The sequence below is a fragment of the Dicentrarchus labrax genome, unplaced genomic scaffold (assembly GCF_905237075.1).
Source record: "Dicentrarchus labrax unplaced genomic scaffold, dlabrax2021, whole genome shotgun sequence".
NCBI classification, from domain to species: Eukaryota; Metazoa; Chordata; class Actinopteri; family Moronidae; genus Dicentrarchus; species Dicentrarchus labrax.
The window spans coordinates 699,317-720,615 of record NW_026136716.1 but is presented as its reverse complement, the minus strand read 5'-3'; the positions used below and the strand labels follow the sequence as shown (position 1 = coordinate 720,615).

At 34.8% G+C, this 21,299-nt stretch overlaps 2 protein-coding genes across 2 annotated transcripts; both read left to right on the top strand.

Moving 5' to 3' along the window:
* Positions 1-23: 23 nt before the first annotated feature.
* LOC127378333 (tetraspanin-7-like) lies at positions 24-5,717 on the top strand. Its single transcript, XM_051427007.1, has 9 exons — positions 24-210; positions 716-889; positions 3,182-3,370; positions 3,604-3,678; positions 3,755-3,850; positions 4,348-4,503; positions 4,608-4,691; positions 4,795-4,866; positions 4,945-5,717. The coding sequence occupies exons 2-8, from the start codon at positions 809-811 to the stop codon at positions 4,861-4,863; spliced, it is 750 nt and encodes a 249-aa protein (XP_051282967.1). The 5' UTR covers positions 24-210; positions 716-808; the 3' UTR covers positions 4,864-4,866; positions 4,945-5,717.
* Positions 5,718-7,847: 2,130 nt separating this feature from the next.
* On the top strand, positions 7,848-12,049 carry LOC127378334 (mid1-interacting protein 1-B). The gene is made up of 2 exons (XM_051427008.1): positions 7,848-7,990; positions 9,445-12,049. The coding sequence occupies exon 2, from the start codon at positions 9,736-9,738 to the stop codon at positions 10,189-10,191; it is 456 nt and encodes a 151-aa protein (XP_051282968.1). The 5' UTR covers positions 7,848-7,990; positions 9,445-9,735; the 3' UTR covers positions 10,192-12,049.
* Positions 12,050-21,299: the final 9,250 nt, after the last annotated feature.

Genomic DNA, 21,299 nt, shown 5'->3' with positions numbered 1-21,299 from the left:
TGTCACACCGGGCCGGACTCCACCAGGGTCACCTCCTTGTAAATTGTGTGGTCAGAGTGTGAAGTATGAGGGTCACATGTTTGTGCCGTGTCTCATTCAGACTGTAGAAACGTTGCTGCCACTGCGGGTTTCTTACATTCAGACATTACCGAGGATTACCGATCCGATATTTGCTGATTATTAAATTAGTGCCCACTGCTGAACTGGCAGGTAAGATCTTTATTTAATAATGATAATTTAATAATAACGTCGGGCAGATTGTCGGTACAGTCGGCTGTGTTCTGGCACCAAATGTGAGTCGGGTCCCACCCGTATACGGCTGCCATTTTTGTACAATTTTTTGGTGCCATTTTAATATTTGCTCCTCTGTTTTCCAAACACCAAGATTTTTGTGCTTTTTTTGCTCTTTTGTTTCAATATGTGCATTTTTTTTGTTGTATTTATTTGTGTTGTACAATTTTATATGTTTTATTTTGGTGCAATTTTAGTGCAATATTCACACCACTGTTTCCCAAAATTTGTGCAAATTTTGTACATTTCAGGCTTTTTGTTTTTTGCTTAGTTTTTGTGACATTTTGTCCCTTTTTGTTTCAATTTTTGGACCATTTTCATTTCTTTCTTCACAGTTTTTATGCCAGTGTTTAGTGACAGTTTGGTCATTTGTTCACTGACTTTGATATTGTTCCAAGATTTACTGAATTGTTGTGAATTTCAGAGAGAGCAGGAGAGAGAGAGACTCGGGAATAAAGGAGGGGGGAGAGACTAAAGAGACCCAGTGAGAGAGAGAGTCCTGGTCTTCAGTTGGATTATGGCTCCCAGGAGGATGGAAACTAAACCGGTGATCTTCTGTCTGAAGACGCTGCTGCTGCTCTACTCCTTCATCTTCTGGGTGAGAAAACACGTTTTACTCATCTTTTTTATCACATTTTCATATCAGCTTTTTTTCCCCTTACAGTTATTGGGATGATGATACTAAAAATTCATCAATATTACAGTTTAGTGACAGTTAAAATCCTTTCTAACATGGTATATAATGTCAGATATCAGGAGTGAGGAGTGCTGAGGTCAGAGGTTACAGGTTAGAGGTCAGTTGTCAGAGTAGGTTCAGTAATTATCTGCACTGAGGAATGAGGAGGATGCCGGAGCTGTGACACACAGACGATAATGAAGTTCTGAAAATACAACACGGACAAAAATAAGAAATACTGTCAGTAACAGTCGAATAAATTATCTCAGTCACGTTGATAAGACAATCAATACATTCAGAACTTATATCGACTCTGTTGTCTCCTGATTGCTGCCTGACCACATCGTAGCCTAGTTCTGGATGTCGCTCAGGATGTTGCAGCCGAGCCCAAGTTGCTGTTTAGTCCTGGTTGCTGTCTAGTCCTGGTTGCTGTCTCGTCCTGGTTGCTGTTTAGTCCTGGTTGCTGTTTAGTCCTGGTTGCTGTTTAGTCCTGGTTGCTGTCTCGTCCTGGTTGTTGTTTAGTCCTGGTTGTTGTTTAGTCCTGGTTGCTGTTAAGTCCTGGTTGCTGTTTAGTCCTGGTTGCTGTTTAGTCCTGGTTGCTGTTTAGTCCTGGTTGCTGTTTAGTCCTGGTTGCTGTTTAGTCCTGGTTGCTGTTTGTCCTGGTTGTTGTTTGTCCTGGTTGTTGTTTAGTCCTGGTTGCTGTTTAGTCCTGGTTGTTGTTTAGTCCTGGTTGCTGTTTAGTCCTGGTTGCTGTTTAGTCCTGTCTGTATTTTAAATGTTCATTGTTTTTTATTTAGATTTCTTAAAGTTTCTGTTTGTTGTTTGATTTTTTTCTTCATTTTGACCCTTTTACAATGAAATTATTACTAAAGAAGAAACAACCTCAGTGCATTATGGTTTTAGACAAATAATGAACAAACTAGTATCTTTAATAATCATACTGATATTTGATCAATATTCAATGCGGTGATTTTCTGAGAAGTCAGACAGTTTTTTGTGGATTTTAAAGACGTTATTTGTTGCTTAAGTGAAGTTAGATTTTTGAGTCTCACAAACACAATCTGTCGCCTGCTGCACAAACAATGTCTTTTATTCCTTATCGTCTCCTGAACGCCGGCAGACGTCGAGCGTTTCAACATCACAGCCTCACACTACGTTTGAAGCGCTCACACAGGCACAGCGGGACGACCAGGAGTCAAAATCAAACACCTCCTTCATTCATCTTCCTCCAGCATCCCATCTTTCATCCCTCAGCTGGTCTGATGCACCGAACTTTAACAAACCTGACGTCCTCATAAACCACATTAACGGGTGTCCAGATAAAAACTGAAATGTAAACTTTTCAGAAATAAACAAATGTTTGTTTTAATCCACAATACGATAACGATACATTAATTGGAGTTAAATTTAAAGTTACATTCCCTGATGTTATATTAATCACCTTTAATCACCTTTAATCACGTCAACTTCCAAAATATAAGTTAACAATAATTTTCAAACCACCGGACAGAATTGGTAAAACACAGTTCATGCTTTAAAATAAAGATAGTGTTTAATTTCATGTTTTATTTGTCAAAAATAGTGGGTTTGTTATTGTTTATCCTTATGGCTTATCAATAAGTATCAGTGTAAATACTGTAAATACCTCAATATATATGTGTGTATGTATGTGTATGTTTACATTAATGGATGAATTCTAACTATTTAGATTCACAAACATAATAATCGCCAAAAACATGTAAATAAACTGAATATTTTATTGAACAAGGAAATTATTGCACAAAAAGTATTTATTATTTATTGTTTTACTGTTTTTTAAATTTGTTTTTGAATATTGTTTTATTTTTCCACTTTTTTAAAATTGTTTTTTGTTATATTTTCTTTATTGTTTCATCTGGTTTTCTATACTGTTTTGCTTCTCCTGTTTTTAGGTGTACATATGGTATATACAGTATATACATTACAGTACATATAGTTTATACAGTAGTGTGTGTACTACAGTCTGTTGCTCTGACTCGTCTCTTCTTCCCGTCTGTTTGTCAGTTTGTCACTTCACTGTCAGAGTTCATTATAGAGTCATGTGACACTGAGTCACTGCTCAACACACACACACACACACACACACACACACACACACTCACACACACTCACACGCACACACACAGGTTAAATGCCTCCTCATTGGCTGACGGTCTTACCTGTACCCCCCCTCAGGTGACAGGTGTGGTCCTGCTGTCGGTGGGGTTGTGGTGGAAGTTCATGTTGGGCCCCTACATGCTGCTGATCTCCAGTGGCCCCTCCAACGCTCCGTACGTGCTCGCCGGTACCGGAGTCGCCATCGTGCTGTTCGGACTGTTTGGCTGCTTCGCCACCTGCAGGGGGCGCCCCTGGATGCTGAAACTGGTCTGTGTCTGTCAGATTATGAGCAGTGTTGGAAGAAGTGTTCACATCATTAACCTAAGTTAAAGTACTGATACCAAACTGTAAAAATACCCTGTCAATATATACGATATGATATAATGACCAGGGACCTGTTAGCTTTAGCCACAGTCTGTTAGTATGATATCAAGCTGTATAACTTCACTATAATCTTTATTAACCTGACCTCTGACTTCTGACCTCCGACCTCTCTGTAGTACGCCGCGTTCCTGTCTCTGGTCTTTATGACTGAACTCATCGCTGGAATCTCTGGATTTGTCTTTCGCCACGAGGTTATTTCAGACCACAGGCAACACTTTTACCCCGACAGCACGGCTCATACTGACTGCGTACTGTGTGTGTGTTTAGATTAAAGGGACGTTCCTCACGACGTACAGCGAAGCAGTGACGAGATACGACGGGCGAGACGACAGGAGTCTGGCTGTGGACGGTGTTCAACGCAGAGTAAGTTTACCTCTCTCTCTTTTTCTTCATGTAATACTAAAGCTGATTGTATTTCACCCAGGTTCATTTAATTACTACACTTTATTAAGAACAACCTATAAACGTATCACTGACATATTATAGGCTTATAAATTAGTTTTGGCTAACATATAAGCAAACAGTTGCTTACTTCCACATACAGGATCACAACACGATCATAATTACCTGTGGGGTTCCTCAGGGTTCTATGATTGGTCCTCTACATTTTTTACAATAAAGCTTATATGGAACATGCTAGTTCCTTTGTTTTACTTCATGTGAGTGTTTTAGGCTTGGACTGTATTTTGGCAACTAAAGCTATGTGGGTAAACCTGAATAGATTTATTTTTTTGTGCACTTGTGTGTTGATGTATCATCACTTCAAAAAGTAGTTTTGGCAAATACAAATAAGAATTTGGCATCCTGTCCCACCAGAATGTATTCCTAACAATGTGACAATCTTCTTTCTCCCTTTGCAGCTACACTGCTGTGGAGTTTATAACTACACCAGCTGGTTCAGCAGTGTGTATTTTCCGGTCAGTGGGATTCCTGCCAGCTGCTGTGTTAGTTTCTCTGACTGCAGCTCATCTGACTTGAAGAACGCAACTCTGGCTGCTCGCAAAGTCCACAAACAGGTGGGAAGCTTTAGCCTCAATCTGTTAGCATGGTATCATAACCTGGGACCTGTTAGCTTTAGCCTCAGTCTGTTAGCATGGTGACCTGTGACCTGTGTCCGCAGGGTTGTTATGAGTTGGTGACGTCCTTCATAGAGGGAAACATGGGAATCATCGCTGGAGTTACCTTTGGCATTGCCTTCTCTCAGGTATGACACACAATCTGGACAGAATGAAACTGAATACTACCAAATACGACACTATACAAAGTCCTGCATTGAAAATGAACCCCTCTGTATCTGTCTGTCTCAGTTGATCGGGATGTCTCTGGCATGCTGCTTGTCTCGCTTCATCAACGCCAACCAGTACGAGATGGTTTGACAGGTAACACAAACACACTTTCACTCTCGTTGTTCATCTCCTCCGTCTGCTCATTTTTCCTTTTATTTCTTTCTCTTACAGAAAAGAGACGATGTAGGTCACCATGTAAACTCCGGGAGAGACACACAGCATCTTGTATAAACACGAATCCCACCCACACTCTTCTTGTATTTATTGAAATATCTGAATTTCTCAGACTTTTTGCCCTCTGCTCTTTGTTTCTCACTCCAGGATTCATTTTTTTCTGTTTTCTGTTGTGGCCTAAAATGTCAGATTTCACTGCAGATACATACATCAACACATGGTTTTCGTTGCTGCCCCCAAGTGGACAAAAAGATAAATCAGTTCAACACGTAGTTTCAGATGCCGAAATATAGCCAAACCATAAAAAAACATGATTTTTGTAAAATATGGGTCATTTTTACATGAAAAACAAACAAGCATGTTACATATAAGCTTTTTTGTAAAAAATGTAGAGGACTGAGCACAGAACCCTGCGGAACCCCACAGGTAATTATGATGCTGATGCTCTGCAAAAAAATAGTTGCCATTGTTTTGGTCAAATTCATTAAAGAAATGGAAGGCAACTTGTTTCAGTGAGAATAAAATCTCTCATAGTTTGTTGCAGAAAAGCTGCGGTGATTGGACCGAATTACAAGGTCACACAGGATGAATGCGGATTGGCTGAATTTGCTTTAATCGTTTAGTTTTTTTTGCCACTTTCATGAAGATGAACTCTAGTCCTTTGTATGAAACTCTTTTGTGGGTTCAGGTCAAGAAATAATTAATAATTAATAGTAAATAAATTGAGAATAATGTCATGGTGCCACCTTAGGGCGCCAATCTGAAACGTTTCCTGTTGTTTTTATTTTGTTGATGATGTGTTTTCTGTATGGAGTAACCATGGAAACATAAATATAATATATTTACGTAAATATAAAAGTTAAAATCTTTTTGTACATTTTGATTTAAAAGTCTGATAAAGACCATGTTAGAGGTTGAGTTGAGATATATTTGAGTTCATTTTAGGGACCAATTTCTGAGCCAGAGGCCCCTGAACGCACCATGTGTTATCACTGATAATATTGCATTGATGTTTGTCAGGTTGTTAGGAGTGTTTTGTCCTATCGGCGTCCAAAACAAATGTATGTGACACATAATTTCACAGTAATTTAATGTTTTTTCAGTGGGAGTGAAGATGTGTGTTAAAACTGTAAAACTTCATCTGATCACAGATAAAAACTTAAGATTTCAGTCAATAATGTTGAAGGTTTATATATTGAAGATAATTATATTCATAAAGTTGACAATTCATAAATAAAGTCAATTATAAATTGACAATTAACTGATTCATTTAAATATATTCAATTAATAATATTATAATTATTAATGATATTTATAATTTTCAATATAATATAACTATAATTAAACATCTATAATTGTTTAATTCCTATAAAGTAAAAGTGTTTTATTAAAGATTTTATGTGTGAAATTCATTTTCCACTCGATGTCACTAGAGCACCAGCCTCTCAGACCAAAACAATACAGCCAACCAGGCTCCATTGACAAAAGTATGAAATTTACCTCACAGGTAAAACACACTTTAAACAATCCCCAACTCTGGTTTGGTCAAAATACATCCTTAATTCACCGATCACAGCTGATATTTGTTTGCTGATATAATACATATATGTATTGACATAATGTCATATATGTTACCTTTAATATAATTATGACCCATCCAGTCTTAAAAATGTTTTTTTTGAAACAAATGTATCAACTATAATGACTGTGACAGTGACTCTCACTCTATTTTATACCTTTAAAATGGACAAAATAGATGAATAAAACACAAATCTGGTAAAAAACAAAACTCCAATTAATACAAATCTTAATATAAATACATAAATATGAAATACAAAGTTATTAATTCATTTAGTTTTTGCCTAACATGAGTAAATAATCTGATCTTTAGAGTAAAGAATTGAATTTGGCCTAAAATAATAATAATATACTAATTTGAACCTGAATATGGAAACTAATGTTGATGAACAGCCAGCGGGGGGCGGTGTCTCACCAACACAAGGAAACAGGAAACACTGAAACTATTTCAGGAAACTAAAGACAATAAATTAAATAAAAAAGAAACAAGAAAAATCTGAAAATTAAAACAAAAATAACGCTGCCTTTAATGAGGTTTGCTGAATTAAAATAATTAAATTGAATTAAATGAGATGTTCTGCTTATTTTCAGGATGTGAAAATGTGTAAAATCACAATATAACAAATAATATGACTTTTATTATACCAAAGATGCCATTGAATATCATAAAAAGTTTAGATTAGGAGAGGAAAGCGAATTCAATTTCATCTATAAGTCTATAAAATCTATATATAAATGTTCCCATGTTGTAAACAGATTAGTCATAATTCATATTGCAATTAAATAAATAAATCATCTTGTTTGAATTATAATGATACATTAATTAAATTGTTGTTTATTAGGCCATATGTAAGGCATTTTAGAACATGAAATCAGTTCATTACAAGACTAACGAGAATGTGACAGGCAGAACGAAAAATACATTCAATTTAATAAAAATAAATAAATACTAGAGCAACTATGAATTTGACCTGTGTATGTAACTTATACTGAAAACATACATAAAATACAACCTTAAAAAGTACTTTAATAACAACAAGAATATAAACATCCAGAACATTTCATTATACAATGTGCATTTCTACTGTAAACGTCATAGAATGAAATTAATATTTAAAAAAATCCATTTAAAAGTTAAATAAAATGACACAACAAAAATCAAAGATAAATAAGTCAAACAAATAGAAATGAATGAGTAGAACCAACAGAACCGATGGAACGTTCTGTAAACAATGGAACATTTTGCCAACGTTCCACGTGACGTCGCAGGGGCATGCCTCGCTGTGATTGGCTGTCTCGGAGGTTCGGTCTTTCCTGCTAATCCTCGCCCCGCCTCCTCCCGGCACGCCCTGCTGCTCCCCGGCTGCTCCGACCGAACACACCCGGTGCTCCATCCATCCAGGGCGGATTAACGGACTGAACGGCTCAGGCACCGACACGACGGAGCAACAACACCGGACACACGGTGAGCTCACCGGCCGCCTGCACCGCGGAGGTGTGTCCGTGAACGCCACCGCGGGGGCGGGGGGGGGCTAACGGTACCCGGAATTAGCCGAGTGGGTCGAGAGCGTCAGGGTAGCTTCTGTCGGTTAATTCCCGGTGAACCCGGAGAGTTAAACAGAGTAACCGCCGGGAAGAACACCCGGAAGCACGCGGCTTTTTCTCCCGTTTTCTGAACGTCGTTAAATTTGAGCTGCGTTGTGTTTAGCCTCAGCAGTACATCCATTATCGGACGTTCTCGTGTGTTCGTTCGATCAACATCCGTTATGCACCTTCTCAGTTTCCGTAGAGACCCTGAGAGTTGTCGCCGCGTTCTTCCAGCTGTTTTCTATCGTTAATAAACCGCGTTTATTCCGCGGGAACTCTGCATGTGGATGGAGCTCCATTTGCTAATAGCGGTAGCCGCATGTAGCCTGCTGATGCTAGCAGATAGAGGCAGGGTTGGCAGGCATACTTTCAAATGTAATCCAATACAGTTACTAATTACCTGCTTGAAAAGTATAGTCAGTAACGGGTATGATAACATTAAAGTAACTGGATTACTTTCCGTTACATTTGGATTACCTCAGCAGCGAATATGCAAATGAAGCCCAGGAAAAGGAACAAAGAAGTCCTGATCTAAGTTTATTGTATACGATGACAGAACAATGTGACATTAGACAGGAAACGGAAGAACTGAAAAATGTGACCTCTGCCCTGTATCTATAGAAAGATTAAAATTGTAATCCTCCTGTTAATCCCCATTTTTACTCAGTCTTTTTTTATTAACTATTATCTTTTTTTGTATACAGAGAATGTAAATAAGTTGCATGTAATCAGTTACTTCCCAAGCCTGCTAATTTCTATACAACCTGATAGTTTGTAGTCAAACTCTTTTAGTGCTAATTCATTTGTGGTTCTTGGACTCATTTAGCTCCTTAAAACTCACAGAGCAGATGTTTGTGTGCCAGCGAGAGCACTGTTGGCTTGTTTTATGCCTCATTTATACTTCTGATGCTAGAAGAAATGTCCCTTTTTCTTTGTAGTTAGCGCTGATTTAGCATTTAGTTTGCATGCTAGTTAGTGCTAAGTTGCTGCAGTTAACCATTGCTTTGTGATTCGTGAGACATTAACATTTATCTCCTTAAAATTGTTATTATTTCGGACAGTATAACATAATATGGCCCATAGGCCGAGTCCAGGTTTTTCAAAATAAAATAGTGATGAACATTATGTGTAAAGACCAAAAAAGAAATCCAGCCGGAGAGTTTAATTTGAGCAGGAACAATATTAAAGCTTTTATGTGAGTTTGGGCTAATTTTGGTGATGTTAGCTCTCCTGCTAAAGTTGTTAGCGTCTGTTAGCTCCTCCTCCTCCTCTTCTTCCCTCTGTTTAAAGCTACATGAATGAGCTCTCTCTTTCTCTGTGGTTGTATTTCAGGTTGTTATTTGACCTCTGGGGTGAAACGGTCGGCCGGCGTCCTGTAGCAACAGACGCCCTCCATGCTTAGCAGGGACACAAAGTTGTCGGGGTCAAACTGCAACCCGTTTATAACCAGGAAACCAGCTCATTGATCCAAGAGGACATGGTGAGTGTACCTGTGTAACCTGGTCCAGTTAAGACCTGACCTGGGATCTGGCTGCAGCCTCATAATAATCCTCTAAAGAGCATTAGCGGGCTAACTTTGGCCCTGGACTGTGACAGCGGCGACTTCACTTCAGGTTGTTCGCCATGATGCAGATATCTGAATCCTACAACCAGAAGAACTCGCTCTTCAACGCCATGAAACGCTTCATTGGCGCCGTCAACAACATGGACCAGACGGTGATGGTGCCCAGCCTGCTGCGGGACGTCCCGCTGGACGAAGCAGAGGACGCAAAGGCGGTGAGGACCGCTAACGGTGCCGCAGCCACCAATGGCTACTTCCAGCAGGACGCCGACATGTATAGCTCGTACGTGCTGCTCAAGTCCATCCGCAATGACATAGAATGGGGCGTCCTGCAGGGCGACGAGCGGCGGAAGGAGAAGGCTGGCGTGTCGACGGAGGCAGTGGCGGTGACGGAGGACGACCTGGAGAAAGAGTTTCATTTCCACCTGAATGGACTCCACTCGGTTCTGTCCAAACTGACGCGCAAGGCTAACACGCTAACGACCCGCTACAAGGAGGAGATTGGCTGCAGGAACTGACTGAGGACGGATTCATTTATAGAAATTATATTCAACCGTAACCCTGTCTTTGAACACGTTAGCTCATTTACTACAAAGCAGCTTTAGTTTCAGTTCTGGGAGGAAACTAAAGACAAATCTACACTTTATCCGATCAATATCTGGGTATCATTTAATATTTGTAATACCCAAGTTCAAGGTTCAGCGTGTTAATCTGTAAAAACACTGTAGACAACAACAGGCCAAACACAAGATTATAGGTGAAAATAAAAGTGTGTCCCCCGATGTCGGAGCTATTTACAATGACACGTTCAAAGTCTCATCTTAATAATATTTACAGGTTTAAACAGGTTTGAATAGCCTCTAAAACTGTTGTCTACTAGTAAGACCAAACTGTTGTTTTTGTCTCCTTTAATTTGAATAATTAATTATAGAAGAGAGAAAACCCTCTAGTAATCGTGGTTAGTTAGTTACTACAAAGTTAGTTTGTAGTCAAGGAACTATCTGAGCAGAAAAAATTAAAATAAATCAAATAAAAACGTACACTGAGTGAGAATCACCGGATCTGTAGATATCTGGGAAAATTATGACAATATAATGTTGACTTGAATTCGAATGTCTTGATCAGTTTGCTAGTCATACTCAGTCCTACTCAGTTGTTTAAACAAAAGGGGACCTGAGTATCGTCCCTTGGGGGACGCCAAAGGACGGAAAATTGAGTAATAGGTACTAACAAAAATCTTGACCATTCTTGTTTCGTCCTGTCTTTTGTGAGTCCCACAACTTCTTCAAATGCTAGAAAAAGATTACACTCGCCTTATCCTGTGTTTGACATTCGGATAACGTTCAACGGGGGCGACTATCAAATGTCAAAGTGTCCTTGAACACACCGCCGCTCAGTGATAGCGTAAACCAGAAAGTGAACTCCTTCTCCCCGAAAGGATTTGTAGTTAATGAGCTGAAATGTGCAAAAACACCAGTGTGGTTTGTTACAGAGCGTTTATATTTATCACAAAGGGACTGAGGGGTCGAGATAGGGCAAATAACTGCAGCGAGAAACTGATATATTCTCCAGTTGTTTGTCCGACTGTATTTACACTGTGGATGTTTGCAGGGTTTTTTGTCCGTTTGTCCTTTTCTAAACTATGCAAACACACTGAGACAGAACTCGGCTTTAAACATCTACAAACTGTTGGTTTAAAGAAGATAATGGACCTTTTTCTCAGCAGAAATAGTAGGGTAAGAAAAGCTGTGAAAAAGATCTTGAGCTGACAAAATTCAATACGGCTCTGGTGGCTGATCACCATAAAAAAAACCCCAACGGTTCTCAGTTTGCAGCTTCTAAAATTAGGGTTTATTTTCATTATTATGAACCCGATTGGCATTTTTTTGATTAATCAATTGTTCACTTTCAGTATTGTTATTGTTCAGTCTGTAAAATGTCAGAAAACTGTGAGCTGACGTCTCCAAATGTCCGACCAACATTTGAAAACCTGAAGAAATCTTCACATTTCAGAGGCTAGAAAGAGTGTTTCTCCGCTACTTTAAAGTGGTAAAATAAAAAAAAGTTGGTGTTCGTCAGTCTGACTGAAGCTGTGTTGACTCATTTCGTCAGCCGTTAGTACCTGATGATATTTATACAAAACCCATTCAGAACTGTAGCTCGATTATCCTGAACTTAAAAGAAAGAAAAGAGTAAAAGACGGATTTTCATCCATCCAGACATAAAAAGTCTTAAATATAAAGTCTGAGAAATTAAAGAAAATCTTTAATAATGTGGTCGATGACATTTCTGTGAAAAATACTGTATTTGTTACATAAACAGCTATGCATTTTTCTATTTAATGTCCAGCTTGGCAATTAAAGGTTTTGATGAGTATTTTTGTGTTTTTTGGTTTATATTATTGCAACAAGTACGACTTGAAAATGTATCGTCTTGCATCAAATGTTAGTTAGCTAAAATTTTGCTAACATAAGCTTCAAGAAATATCTACATTGCTACTGGTTGATGTTGATTAATTAGCTAGTTAGTGTTCTTCTGTGTAGCAAATGCTAGCTTTTTGGCTCACACTTGATATAGATTAGCTAACTAGTTAGTGTTCTGCTAAAATTAGCTTTCACGTTTCACCTTCACAACTAGCCAACTAATGATTGATGTAGATTAATTAGCTAGTTAGATAGTAATTACTTTGCTAAGATGTGACTATATCCACCAGTCAGCAGTAACACGGAGCACTGGACTCCCTGACTGGTCCCAGACAGTCACTGAGCCTTGGCCTCCTTCCTTGGGCCACTTTTGATAGGTACTGACCTCTGCAGACCGGGAACACCCCCAAGAGCTGCAGATCCTCACGCTGCCCATTTTTCCTGCTTCAACACATCAACTCTGAGCACCAAATGTTAACTTGCTGCCTGATATACCACCTCCCCCCTCACCACCACAACCACCACTGACAGGAGCCCTGATAACCAGATAATCAGTGTTATTCACTGTCAGTGCTCACTGTGTTAGGGTTATTTAGGCTACATCAATCGGCAGCTAGTGTTTTGCTCACATATATGTTAGGGACTTAAGAGGGGTCAATTTGTGATCAAATCCACCAAGTCTCCCTTGGATTTATTAAGGGTAGAGTGAACCAGGAGTTCAACCCTTTTATAAATCAGTCCTCGTTAATATTATTGGTCCGTCAAACCAATCACACTTCCATTCACCTGTAATCTCCCATAATCCCTCTGACCTCAGTGCTAAACTTCAGCCCTGTCTGCCAGATGCTTCCTGTTACTGAGGAGAGATGATGAGTCTGTGTGCGCCATCGTGGGATGTAAGGAACACATTTTAATCATACAGATTATTATTGTTTACAGAAAAGTTGTTTCAAGAAATGTGGTTTCTTCTTAAAAGAACAGATTAGAGGTTTCTTAAACAAACTTAAAATTCCCACCTCTGACCTGAGCAAAAACATGCAGGAAAATAATCTATTCACTTTTTGTGGGGAAAAGACTTACATTCAAGAAATAACTAATCTAAAACAAATAAATGAATTAATATTAAATATTGGTATAGATATCACAATATCTTTCTACTGAGTTATTTTGCCCGTGATAATCTCTCTCTCTTTATATTCAGTGTGTAGCTGCAGTCGGGGGAAGTGTTCACGTGTACAGTATCGGGCATCTGATAAAACAGTAGTAGCTCAAACCGGATCTCACACACACTGAAGCTGTTTGTTGACTCTCTTTGCTGTGTTTGTGTCTAAAAATAAAAGTACAGGGTACATGGCCATCATGTTTACAGACCCTCTGTACATTTGGTTCTCAGTAATATTTTTATGCAGAACCAGTGACACATAAAGGTTCTATATGTTACTGTTGTTAACATAAATTACAATCACGTTTAGAATAACGGTACTGTAGACGTGCCATTAAACAATCCAATTTATTGACCGTTTTAAAGTAAGAAAACAATGAAATCCAGAAAGAGAGTGACACATTAGTCACATGACCAGCAGGGGGGTGGGTGGGGAGCGTGTAACTACCATTTGGGTTGTTTATTATATATTATTATATATATATTTAATCTGATCTTCTGATCTCTAATCCAGTTCCAAAGTGGGTCCCCCTCCACCGCTGCTGGTCTATTGACATCTGTGTGTGTCTGTGTCTGTGTCTGTGTCTGTGTCTGTGTGTGTGTCTGTGTTGTTTGTGTTTTTTTTTTTTGTGTGTGTGTCTGTGTGTGTGTGTGTGTGTGTGTGTGTGTGTGTGTGTGTGTGTGTCTGTGTGTGTGTCTGTGTGTGTGTGTGTGTGTGTGTGTGTGTCTGTGTGTGTGTGTGTGTCTGTTTGTGTGTGACTTCTTATTATTTTATTATTGTAGCTTCTTATTATTGTAGTTTCTTATTAGTGTAGTTTCTTATTAGTGTAGCTTCTTATTATTGTAGTTTCTTATTATTGTAGTTTCTTATTATTGTAGTTTCTTATTAGTGTAGCTTCTTATTATTGTAGTTTCTTATTATTGTATTATTGTAGTTTCTTATTATTGTAGTTTCTTATTATTGTAGCTTCTTATTATTGTATTATTGTAGCTTCTTATTATTTTAGTTTCTTATTATTGTAGCTTCTTATTATTGTAGCTTCTTATTATTGTAGTTTCTTATTATTGTATTATTGTAGTTTCTTATTATTGTAGCTTCTTATTATTGTATTATTGTAGTTTCTTATTATTGTAGTTTCTTATTATTGTATTATTGTAGTTTCTTATTATTGTAGCTTCTTATTATTGTATTATTGTAGTTTCTTATTATTGTAGTTTCTTATTATTGTAGCTTCTTATTATTGTAGCTTCTTATTATTGTAGTTTATTATTATTGTAGCTTCTTATTATTGTAGCTTCTTCTTATTGTAGCTTCTTATTATTGTAGCTTCTTATTATTGTAGTTTCTTATTATTGTAGTTTCTTATTATTGTAGTTTCTTATTATTGTATTATTGTAGCTTCTTATTATTGTAGCTTCTTATTATTGTATTATTGTAGTTTCTTATTATTGTAGTTTCTTATTATTGTAGCTTCTTATTATTGTAGCTTCTTATTATTGTATTATTGTAGTTTCTTATTATTGTAGTTTCTTATTATTGTAGCTTCTTATTATTGTATTATTGTAGTTTCTTATTATTGTAGTTTCTTATTATTGTAGCTTCTTATTATTGTAGTTTCTTATTATTGTATTATTGTAGTTTCTTATTATTGTAGCTTCTTATTATTGTAGCTTCTTCTTATTGTAGCTTCTTATTATTGTAGTTTCTTATTATTGTAGCTTCTTATTATTGTATTATTGTAGCTTCTTATTATTGTAGTTTCTTATTATTGTAGCTTCTTATTATTGTAGCTTCTTATTATTGTAGCTTCTTATTATTGGCTTTTATTATTGTAGCTTCTTATTATTGTAGTTTCTTATTATTGTAGTTTCTTATTATTGTATTATTGTAGTTACTTATTACTGTAGCTTCTTATTATTGTAGCTTCTTATTATTGTAGTTTCTTATTATTGTAGCTTCTTATTATTGTATTATTGTAGCTTCTTATTATTGTAGTTTCTTATTATTGTAGTTTCTTATTATTGTATTATTGTAGTTTCTTATTATTGTATTATTGTAGTTTCTTATTATTGTAGTTTCTTATTATTGTAGCTTCTTAGTATTGTATTATTGTAGTTTCTTATTATTGTAGTTTCTTATTATTGTATTATTGTAGTTTCTTCTTATTGTAGCTTCTTATTATTGTATTATTGTAGTTTCTTATTATTGTAGTTTCTTATTATTGTAGCTTCTTATTATTGTAGCTTATTATTATTGTAGCTTCTTATTATTGTAGCTTCTTCTTATTGTAGCTTCTTATTATTGTAGCTTCTTATTATTGTAGTTTCTTATTATTGTAGTTTCTTATTATTGTAGTTTCTTATTATTGTATTATTGTAGCTTCTTATTATTGTAGCTTCTTATTATTGTATTATTGTAGTTTCTTATTATTGTAGTTTCTTATTATTGTAGCTTCTTATTATTGTATTATTGTAGTTTCTTATTATTGTAGCTTCTTATTATTGTAGCTTCTTATTATTGTATTATTGTAGTTTCTTATTATTGTAGCTTCTTATTATTGTATTATTGTAGTTTCTTATTATTGTAGTTTCTTATTATTGTAGCTTCTTATTATTGTAGTTTCTTATTATTGTATTATTGTAGTTTCTTATTATTGTAGCTTCTTCTTATTGTAGCTTCTTCTTATTGTAGCTTCTTCTTATTGTAGCTTCTTCTTATTGTAGCTTCTTATTATTGTAGTTTCTTATTATTGTAGTTTCTTATTATTGTAGCTTCTTATTATTGTATTATTGTAGCTTCTTATTATTGTATTATTGTAGCTTCTTATTATTGTAGCTTCTTATTATTGTAGCTTCTTCTTATTGTAGCTTCTTATTATTGTAGTTTCTTATTATTGTAGTTTCTTATTATTGTATTATTGTAGTTACTTATTACTGTAGCTTCTTATTATTGTAGCTTCTTATTATTGTAGTTTCTTATTATTGTAGTTTCTTATTATTGTAGCTTCTTATTATTGTAGTTTCTTATTATTGTAGCTTCTTATTATTGTATTATTGTAGTTTCTTATTATTGTAGCTTCTTATTATTGTAGTTTCTTATTATTGTAGTTTCTTATTATTGTAGCTTCTTATTATTGTATTATTGTAGCTTCTTATTATTGTAGTTTCTTATTATTGTAGCTTCTTATTATTGTAGCTTCTTATTATTGTATTATTGTAGTTTCTTATTATTGTAGTTTCTTATTATTGTAGCTTCTTATTATTGTAGTTTCTTATTATTGTATTATTGTAGTTTCTTATTATTGTAGCTTCTTATTATTGTAGCTTCTTATTATTGTAGTTTCTTCTTATTGTAGCTTCTTCTTATTGTAGCTTCTTCTTATTGTAGCTTCTTCTTATTGTAGTTTCTTATTATTGTAGTTTCTTATTATTGTAGCTTCTTCTTATTGTAGCTTCTTCTTATTGTAGCTTCTTCTTATTGTAGCTTCTTATTATTGTATTATTGTAGCTTCTTATTATTGTAGTTTCTTATTATTGTAGCTTCTTATTATTGTATTATTGTAGCTTCTTATTATTGTAGTTTCTTATTATTGTAGCTTCTTATTATTGTAGCTTCTTATTATTGTAGCTTCTTATTATTGTATTATTGTAGTTTCTTATTATTGTAGCTTCTTATTATTGTAGCTTCTTATTATTGTATTATTGTAGTTTCTTCTTATTGTAGCTTCTTATTATTGTAGTTTCTTATTATTGTATTATTGTAGCTTCTTATTATTGTAGCTTCTTATTATTGTAGTTTCTTATTATTGTAGTTTCTTATTATTGTAGCTTCTTATTATTGTCGTTTCTTATTATTGTAGTTTCTTATTATTGTAGCTTCTTAATATTGTAGTTTCTTATTATTGTAGCTTCTTATTATTGTATTATTGTAGCTTCTTATTATTGTAGCTTCTTATTATTGTAGTTTCTTATTATTGTAGCTTCTTATTATTGTAGTTTCTTATTATTGTAGCTTCTTATTATTGTAGTTTCTTATTATTGTAGCTTCTTATTATTGTATTATTGTAGCTTCTTATTACTGTAGCTTCTTATTATTGTAGCTTCTTATTATTGTATTATTGTAGCTTCTTATTATTGTAGCTTCTTATTATTGTATTATTGTAGCTTCTTATTATTGTAGCTTCTTATTATTGTATTATTGTAGCTTCTTATTATTGTAGCTTCTTATTATTGTATTATTGTAGTTTCTTATTGTAGTTTCTTATTATTGTATTATTGTAGTTTCTTATTATTGTATTATTGTAGTTTCTTATTATTGTAGCTTCTTATTATTGTAGCTTCTTATTATTGTATTATTGTAGTTTCTTATTATTGTAGCTTCTTATTATTGTAGCTTCTTATTATTGTATTATTGTAGTTTCTTATTATTGTAGTTTCTTATTATTGTAGCTTCTTATTATTGTAGTTTCTTATTATTGTATTATTGTAGCTTCTTATTATTGTAGCTTCTTATTATTGTAGTTTCTTATTATTGTAGTTTCTTATTATTGTAGCTTCTTATTATTGTCGTTTCTTATTATTGTAGTTTCTTATTATTGTAGCTTCTTAATATTGTAGTTTCTTATTATTGTAGCTTCTTATTATTGTATTATTGTAGCTTCTTATTATTGTAGCTTCTTATTATTGTAGTTTCTTATTATTGTAGCTTCTTATTATTGTAGTTTCTTATTATTGTAGTTTCTTATTATTGTAGTTTCTTATTATTGTAGCTTCTTATTATTGTATTATTGTAGCTTCTTATTATTGTAGCTTCTTATTATTGTATTACTGTAGCTTCTTATTATTGTATTATTGTAGCTTCTTATTATTGTAGCTTCTTATTATTGTATTATTGTAGCTTCTTATTATTGTAGCTTCTTATTATTGTATTATTGTAGCTTCTTATTATTGTAGCTTCTTATTATTGTATTATTGTAGTTTCTTATTGTAGTTTCTTATTATTGTATTATTGTAGTTTCTTATTATTGTAGCTTCTTATTATTGTAGCTTCTTATTATTGTAGTTTCTTATTATTGTAGTTTCTTATTATTGTAGTTTCTTATTGTATTATTGTAGTTTCTTATTATTGTAGCTTCTTATTATTGTAGCTTCTTATTATTGTATTACTGTAGCTTCTTATTATTGTATTATTGTAGCTTCTTATTATTGTAGCTTCTTATTATTGTATTATTGTAGCTTCTTATTATTGTAGCTCCTTAATATTGTAGCTTCTTATTATTGTAGCTTCTTATTATTGTATTTCTGAGCTTCTTATTATTGTAGCTTCTTATTATTGAATAATATTATTATTATTGAATAACACAAATGATCCAAAATGCAATTCACCTGCATGTGTAAAACTAAATATTAAATCTGTATTCTGTATTCATATTCAATGTTATGAGTTATGTTGACATTTATCAGAAATCAACAATAAGTTAGTGAACTGCTTTAATATGAATTCATGTTGAGTGGTGTATAGTGTTGCAGTTATTCACTCTGACCCCTGGAGGGCACTCTTCATTGAACTGAACACTATTATATTATTAACATTTATCTTTTACAGAGAAACAAACAATTACATACAATTGTTCAACATGAATTTCTGTCTGAAATGTGAGGAAGTCAGCTAAATGTTCAAAATATATCAGCTAGAAAACTAGAACAGAATTTTTACATTTGGATAAGGATAAAAAATATAAATATTACACATCTTTCAGCTACTTAGGTTAGTTCAGAATAAATAAAAACCTGGAACAGGTTGAAAACCAATATCTTGATCTGGAAAACTACAATATCATTTGAAATTAATTTAAATGAATTATTAGTGCAAATATCTAGAATAAAAAAATAAACATCCAAAAATTCCCACAACAGGAAGTTGCCATATTAGCATCATGCCATTCTTTCTACATTTTAAAAAATAAACCAGAACTTGAATGTGGGGGGGGAAGAGGGGCTCTAACACAGTTTCAATGAAAGGCCTTTTCAGCCAGAAGCCCCTACTTCTACCTCTCCTCAGCCCCCACTGCAGCTGGGCCGATAACAGGTAAAGTTGCTGATCTGATATTTTCCATCTACAAGAAGTGATTTTCTAATGACGTGGCAGAGACATGGAACTAACTCTGACCAATTTCTGCAAAGAGAAAACAGGATTATTTTATAATTACTGTCAATTCTTCTGGACTACTTCATAAACAGGCTGTTTCATACTTTGTAGGATCTTAAAAATCTTCATGTTGTTAATTTTAATCTTTTTACTTTCTGTAACTTCCTGTATGAAGTTAACATTTGGGTTGGAAGCTTGTTAAAACAAACTTGTATTTTCCCCAAACTCAAAGATGAATGAATACACGTGGACTGTGGACGAAAACAAACATTAATCTTAAACAGGGATAAATATAAAATGTAAGACAATTTGACTCAAACTACTTCTTTAAGTTTAGCTTGTCATCCAGTCCTGTAAAATGATGAAAACAATTATGTGCGTCACCTACAGAGGTGGAAAAGTACACACATTCTTATTTAAAGTAAAAAGTATGTTTCCCTGAAGGACATCTGACCTTCATCTTCAAGTCTTTACGGCGTGTTGGTCATGTTCCGTCTGTTGATTTTGGAAAGGTGTTCAATGATGCAAAATAAGAGATAGTAAAATGTAAAGATAGTACAGTGATCTCTGAAAAGATTACTTAAGTACAATAACAAAGTATTGTAAAGGATACTTCCCACTTGTTGTCACTTTGTTTCTACGAATAAAGCAGCCTGGGAACCAGACAGATCTGCGAGCTCATGTTTTATTGCTGCCCCCTCCTCAAGTCCTGGATCCGACCGGGCCGATCACAACCATGAATACGGAATGGGTTTTATATGACGACTGTTGAATCATGTCAGTATTAAACAAACTAGTCAGTATATTTTCTCTAAAAAGATCAAGAAAGAACTGCACTTAAGCTTTCGATATGAAGGATATCACACTATCTGAACCCAGAATAAACAAAGAATAAATCACCTTTGTCTTCCTGAATCAGATCAGATAAATGCTTCTGTTTTAACAGTCAGGGATCAAATCAGTTCTTTTAACCATCTAAACTGGTCTTAAACTGGCACCACTTTGGCCACTTTATGCTGTTGTTTCATCAGTAGGGTGGATTATTCTGCACATACTCAGTGAGCTCTTTTAGGAAACTCACTGGAGACAATGAGCCACTGGAGGGCACCAAACTCCAGACAAAGAACTGGTTTCAACATGCAGCAGTTTACAGACACAGAGCTGGTGCAAAGAAATGAAGTACATTTATTCTCTCATTTAAAGGAGTTAGGGTTTATTTTTTATTTATTTTGCTACTTTTACTTGAATGTATAATGCGTAACATCTGTTCATTAAACAGTGTATAAACTCTAGATCTATGTTCTGTATGGAGTTGATTCAATCAATAATCATTAAACAGTGTATACATTTTAAAATCTTCAAATGTCCAACAAATAAAATATGTACATAAATACTGACTGTGACCAGCAGGGGGCACTGTGGTAACACCGTCCGCACACACGCATACACCCAACTGCCACCTCCTGCTGACCTTTGACCTTTAATTTACACTCACACACCTCCCCACGTGACTCATTCCTCCTCACATAAAGAAGGCTCACCTTCAGTGGATGTCCTAAGTTTCAAACTTGAAATGGTATTAACATAAAGGGCTGTCCAAAAGATAAAGTAAGATAGACTTTATTGATCCCACACTGAGGAAATTCACAAAAAGGAGAAAATAAGTATTTTAAGAGAAATAAAAAAAAAACTACCAGGAAAAAAATAGTAATAAAGTGGTCAGCTGTCAGATCCTTTCAGTTTGAATGAATAAACCTGACATCAGACTCACTATTAACTGCTACTAATATTGAGTATCTGACAGAGAAGGAGAGGGCCCTCCCCCTCAAACACAGCAGTGTAAAATGTGGAGCCCGCGTTCAGCGGTAGTTTAGTAATCCACGGTAGTACTGT

Coding starts and splice junctions, on each gene's coding strand:
- LOC127378333 (XM_051427007.1), top strand. CDS start 809: ATGGCTCCCAGGAGGATGGAAACTAAACCGGTGATCTTCTGTCTGAAG. Junction 890..3,181: donor TCTACTCCTTCATCTTCTGG/GTGAGAAAACAC, acceptor ACCCCCCCTCAG/GTGACAGGTGTGGTCCTGCT. Junction 3,851..4,347: donor TGGACGGTGTTCAACGCAGA/GTAAGTTTACCT, acceptor CTCCCTTTGCAG/CTACACTGCTGTGGAGTTTA.
- LOC127378334 (XM_051427008.1), top strand. CDS start 9,736: ATGATGCAGATATCTGAATCCTACAACCAGAAGAACTCGCTCTTCAAC.